This window comes from Alligator sinensis, unplaced genomic scaffold, assembly GCF_000455745.1.
Source record: "Alligator sinensis unplaced genomic scaffold, ASM45574v1 scaffold1450_1, whole genome shotgun sequence".
Lineage (NCBI taxonomy): Eukaryota > Metazoa > Chordata > Crocodylia > Alligatoridae > Alligator > Alligator sinensis.
Genome location: NW_005842873.1, coordinates 488291 through 494751, shown reverse-complemented (window position 1 = coordinate 494751; position 6461 = coordinate 488291). Strand labels below are relative to the sequence as shown.

General features: G+C 39.2%; 1 protein-coding gene across 1 annotated transcript in view; it reads left to right on the top strand.

Annotated features, from left to right (window-relative positions):
* Positions 1 to 5973, top strand: part of RSBN1 (round spermatid basic protein 1) — a 19655-nt gene extending 13682 nt beyond the window's left edge. Inside the window, exon 6 of the mRNA XM_006035746.3 lies at positions 1009 to 5973. Within this exon, the coding sequence (XP_006035808.1) occupies positions 1009 to 1467 (459 nt within the window). The 3' untranslated portion in view covers positions 1468 to 5973. The remainder of the gene's footprint in view (positions 1 to 1008) is intronic.
* The last annotated feature ends 488 nt before the right edge of the window (positions 5974 to 6461 follow it).

Here is a 6461-nt window from a genome sequence, read left to right as displayed (position 1 = left end):
AATGTGCGTTTCCCTGGGGACAAGTACACCTTGTGCCACTGCCGCTTGTCCCCAAGGAGCGCCCATACCACCCGCACTCTGGCGCTCAACAGGTTTCCCTGAGTGGGGTGGAAGAGGCTGGGGCCAGCAAGTGTGCTGGCCCCAGCAGTCTTAACTTGGGGTTGTGGGGGGCCTCAGGGAGCTGCAGTCTCATTGCTCCTGCAGCTGGGAGACTACCTGGCAGCCGGAGCATGACAGGCCAGCCAGGCTCAGGCTTAGGGTGACTCATAGTGCCGCCGTGTGCACGACCTACTTTTTTTTTTTTTGGCATGATTTGTTGGGTTTTTTAATTTAATTTTAATTTTATTTTTTGACCCCTGGATTTCCCATAGTCAAGGACCCCTCCCACCTTTGCTACTGCAAAGTAGCAGTGTGGGGAATGCCTGTGTGTATGGCACTGCAGATGGGTCTTCAGTGCCACATACAGCACATCCACACTCATCTGGATGTGCCCCACCTGTCTGACACATGCAGCATTAAACTTGATTGGGCAGCCACCTGCCTGCAAGACAGCAATTATGTTATGGCATCTAGCATGTTCTATAGAAATAACTTTTTTAATTGGGTAAGGGACTATGCATGCATTTACATCTGCATTTTTCCAGTGTGATAGTTATGCTTCACAGTGGCTGGACAAACCAAAGACAGCTTTCCTGTCTGGTAATGCCTGGTCAAAATGTCCATCTTTTATTGAAGTCCTGATTCTTCAACCCTGTTTGTGACCCTAGAATGATGTGGTAACTGCTTATTATTACCTGGCAGTGTGAAGCACTATATAAATTAAACTTTAATTTGTCTTCCTCCAAGTAGTTCTAACTGAGGATGTATTTACTTTAATAATAATAATAATAATAATAATAATAATAAAATAGGCCATTAAACAAATGTATTCACCAATTATAGCAGAGACTGAGTTTTTGGCCCTGAAATGCAATTTATCACTAACTCTGCAATATTTCTCCTTTTCAGTGTGTTCAATGGGTGGATGAAGCCAAGCTAAACCAAATGAGACGGGAAGGTATTCGCTATGCTAGAATCCAGTTGTGTGACAATGACATCTACTTCATCCCTAGAAATGTCATTCATCAATTCAAAACAGTGTCAGCAGTCTGCAGCTTAGCCTGGCACATACGGCTCAAACAGTACCATCCTGCGGAAGAGTCTTCACAAAATGCAGAAGGCAATTCAAACACGAACAGTAATGTCTCTGGACAGACAGACTCGGAGGGTGAGCTCCAATGTGTGAGTGTAAAAACAGTCTCTGAAGAACCAAGTGTAGAAACACAACTCACAACAGTGGCACCATCCTCCTCCATTTCATCAATATCGGGACTTATGCAACCAGATCTAGTGGCCCAGCCCCTTCCAGTTTTTAAACTAGAGTCTGATCAACACAGTCCACAGGATCATGCAGGCTCTCCTGTGTGATATGTACATAGTCAAACATTTTTTAACAACTTTTTAAAATTTTGATGTGAAGTTATAGTTTTATAAATGGCTTATGTTTTATTGGAGAAATCTTGCCTATAATTCTATAAAGGTGACATTCCAAAATGTCAAGCATATCTTTTTTACACAGATTATGCAAAGTTCAAGTTGTATTTAAATCCCTTAGTACAACAAGTTATCTTGGTCTACCACTTCTTTCTGTTAAGTAATGAGGCTTTCAATATTTTCTCAAGTCAGAATGGAATTCTTCCAGGAACTTTAAAAAATACTGAACTATCTTGGTCAGTCTAATCTCCCTGCCATATTTTGTCATTAGCCTTCACTATAAAGGGATGACCTGAAAGTGACTCCTAGCTGATAGTAATTGCTGAAATGAAAGAGAAAGCACAGCACTTTTTTAGATAATCGGCAATTTGTTTGTGGTGTGTCTGTTCTTAAAATCCTGGTTGATACTCAAATTACTAGGTGTATAGATAAGCTAACTTAATTGTTAGACAGTTCATAAAAAGGTAGCATATGAGATTAACTGAGGAAAACGTCTGACCCTGTTGAAATGTAATCACATAAGGTAACACTTCTGTAGCACTGCTTGTAATGCTTGGTGTGAGGATTTTGCTTTCTAAATGCATCTTCCCTGAACACACAAATAAGACTAGTGTCAAACAAAAAAGAAACTGTTGGCAGTATCGTGGAGGAAACCTATCTGAGCACTTTAAAGCTTAAAATACTAACTTATTTTTGTGTTTGGATCAAGTCATAATAAGCATCCGATCAAATCATCATTTTTCTGGTACTGATGCACTTAATATACTTGTTGGGCTGGCCATAGCTGACATGGGTTCTTAAGTGTGAAGTTCTGTATTGCTGTTTTGCAATAAAGTATTAGTCCAGTGGACTGCTGTTTCCACTTTGTAGCTCATGGGTATCTGGGTGGGGGAAAAATGGCATGAACTAATGTCAAGAGTCATCCACTGACACAGTGCTTTATAACCTACTGCATTTCTGAATTTCAATATGTAAAAGCTGTATTTGACTACTTTCACTTTCTGTTCAAAACGGTCCTGTCCCTGTCCCCCCTCCCCCCTCATAATCCACACCTAGGATACAGACTTGATTTTGGTGCAATTGAGTTGTCTCTGGACAACTCTTTTTTTCTAATCCTTGCTGGGGTAGAAGAGATTTGGAACACTATTAGAATATGTGAAAGAGAAGATGCTGTGTTAATTTTGGATGCATCTTTTTAATATCAACTACTAAGTCTTCTCTTTACAAAGCTTCTAAAATATGTTAATCTTATAAATATTACTTTGTGCAATATTGTTTTGTGTAGACTTATATGCATATTAACACCTCAGTATAGAGGTCACTATTTTAAACTGATAGCAAAATAATCATTGGAAAATACTGCAGTGGTTAGTTAGTCTGTATTACTCCTTATGTGTATGTATGTATTATCTTCGGTACAAAAACAAGCTAGAAAAATATTTCAATTAAACTTATTTACAGATTGAAGTGGTAGTGACTTGTTTAGTAATCTGTGTAAATAAGGTGTTAGAATGGAGAGCTTTTATGAAAAGTAATGTGACTTCATGCAGGGGTATAATTTAATATTAGCAGAAATTCTAGATTATCGAGACTGGTTCAGAAATGGGCCTTCTCTTGTCTAGTGGGTTTTCCACTTTTGTTGAGGAATTTCATAGAGCTTTAAGGGTTGTGCAAAGTAAAATTCCTCACAGGCAATATTGGTTTTCAGCTCATCCTTCATCTTCACAATGGTTAGGAACAGTTGTGTAATCCTTTGTTTATTCGTTCTGCTAGTCTTCCAAGTGCCCATTTCCCTTCTCCCATGTGCTATTCTTTGGGCCACATTGGCAAAGATGGCATCAGTCCATCTACCTAGGTCATTGCTGACTAACGTGACTGTCACTTGACAGTCAGCACTGTGTACAATCGCTCAGGAATCTCTGAATCTGCAAAGACCTTACAATCAAAAGAAGCTGTTCATCTCTTCCTAAAACATTGTCTCTGTGTTCTGAAATACAAAACTGAACTTTAGCCAACACAACTTAAGGTTAAGAAGCTCTCTACATCACTTTTATTCCATTTGAACTTGAAACAGAATGAAAAGGGAAACATTACGTTCGTAAACACATTGGAAGTTCTCAGAATTACAGTTCTAATGCTGTGCTTTTAAACTGCAAAGCAAAGTAGACCAGCATTTCTTCACGCTTGCTTTAAAAACAAAAAAATCTTAATAGTGAAATAGCAAGAAAACTTAGTTGATAAATTCAGTCTGGAACCATGGTAACATACAGTTCCTGTAAGGGATATGCTATCTCCAAACCTAGTGTCAAACTGATGCCCTCTTCAGCATAAATGCAGAATGTAATTGATGAAAGAATACTTCAAGTAAAACTTCACAACACATTACACCTATTTTCTCATCTTAATTTTGCCTGGCCAAGTGATGATATTTATGAAGAAATATTAATGTAAACTGTTTTTAAAATTCAAAATGCCATACTGCTTTGGAACTTGGAATCCAAGATCCAGCCCTCGGTAAATGTAGGCGTGGGGAGAATTCCTTGTGAAACTGATAGCTCAACTGCTTTGTTAACGCTGTATCTGCGGTACAGACACTGACAAATGGCAACTGAAGTCGTGCCTTCAGAGGCGTATGATTCGAAAGCCATTTACTGAATAATAAATCAGAAAAAGAGATATTGTAAATTTTATTTTTCTTGTCCTGAGTTACAAGTGACAGATGGACAAGTTCAACCTATCCAGTGCTATATTCAACAAATCAAAGTTCTGGGTTGAAAAGTGAAAATACTTGCAAATAAGTTTCTGAAAAAGTCCAATATCTGATTGCGACTTGCTGTCTGTAAAATAAATAAAATAAAACTAAAAAATCAGAATTTAGCTTAAGTTTGCTTCTATTTCAATGTGCAAACAGAATCCTCAACTTCACTGGCAAGTCTATGGTTGTCTGTTTCAACAGCTTAATAAGAACGAGGGCTTCCAAATGTTATATATATCTGTATTTCATAAAAAGTCTCAGAAATCCTCTCAATGCATATTTGTACTTACTGATGCATAAGGTCAGTTTAGTGTAAATGGTTGTAGCTCCATTGACAGAGGGCCTGCCCTGTCCTCTGGGAGTTGTTTAATTATGTTGTTAGACATATAAGTATTTAGTTGAAATGTGAAATAAGTTTCTGCCTTGTACCACAGAGAGATTGCCAATAGCAGTACTCCAGGAACGTAGTGTTTCATTTTAGAACGATCAAATGGATCTAAGCTGAAAATGGGCCTGGCTTCTCTTCTTAATAGAGAAGACCATTTCTTTACCAAGCGCAAAAGAAAAAAAAAGTCCTATTGGAAAAGTGAATGACCATATTGTGCCAGAGATCGATTAGAACAATAGAGAATCTAAAAATGAGATCTTAATAATTCCCTCTGTCCTTGGGTGTCCAGGACATCATTCTGTTTAGATACCTGGCCTATTTTAAGAGTACTTTTTGAAGTCAACTAGCTCAGTTCTTCTGTTCTCTTCCAAGAAGGTGGGACACTCAGTGAAGTGTTCGCAGGGGAGATGTAATCCTTATTTTTCCTTAGTTTTTTTGCCATACAGAAAAAGGGCTCTTACTTTGTCAACTATTTGGTTCTTGTCTCTTGGCCTACTGCTATTTTACTCAGAGCTGCAGAATGGACAGGAATTAAACTCCTTCATTTGGCTCCTTCTGCGATTCACAAGGCTGCATTTACAGGATTGGTAAAATCTTTACATTTGCCGCAAACGCTAAACGTTTTTATAGTCTTATTAGCGCCTTTTTGAAAGGTGTGAGGCAAGGGAACACTTATTTTAACTCCCAGAGGGGGGACATTCTTCACCTGGAAGCTTGTACTGTATGATGTCGGTCTGACAGACTTCCCCCAGCGATGGCCTTCCATGAATATACATGATACTACTTAGGATCCAATAGCACATGTAGGGGAGAAGGTGTCATTTAAGGCACCTCTCAGTTGTGTCTAGAGAATGCATATACTTCTAATTTCTTTGTACAATGTGTAAAGATACTTGTAGGAATGTTTGTGATTTTTTTTTTTTAATTACTTGGTTTTTAATTGGCAGCTAAGATTATTTTTTTTTCCTGTGGTTTTAATTTATCTAAGGTCTCTGCCTACAGAGGACACGTACCATTGCCTGGAAGACTGTTTGCTTTGTGCGGCCTTAGTATATTTATTGACATTTAACAAGTGTTTTAAAGAGGCTTTTATAATGAGTAGTGTAAACAGATACAAAAATTCTAAACTTCTGTGTGAATAATCCTCTAACACAGTGCATTTCTTTTAGTAGCTGACTGTACAAGCGTGTTAAAATTGTTGAGCTATTTCTTTGTAAAATAGTACGATGGAATGCATAGAGTTTTTTCCTGTAAAGTATTTTTTTAATAAACAAAGTCTGATTTTTTTTGTCCTTTACTTGAATCACTGGTTATTAAGCGGCGACAGCGTGTGAGATGCTGACGAAGTTTAGACTAGAACGCAGAGTTGTCCTTGGTCCCAGGACTTCCCAAAAACCTCTCTCTGCAGTGCCGTACCAGAGGCTCCCCCCCCGGTGCCACCCAGCTCCCCTCTACCGCTAGCCTTCCCCGCATGGGGACTCCTGTAAGTACAGGCGAACAGAGAACCTGGAACAGGTTTTCCAGAGCCAGAGAACAGAAAACCACTTGCCCAGCAAAGCCAGTGCGTTAAAAATGACACTCGGGGTGCATCTACGCATGTCCTTTAATGCACATCGACCTATTTAAATGCCACCCCCCACTGCCCCCCATGTGCTTTCTCTAATGTGCATTCACATGGGCGAATGTGCCCTTTCCTAGTATCTCACAGTGCAGGTGCTGAACTTACTGCACGTTCACGTGCCCAAGATGGGTCTCTCTGCCGCCTGCCACTCGTCACATGCACCA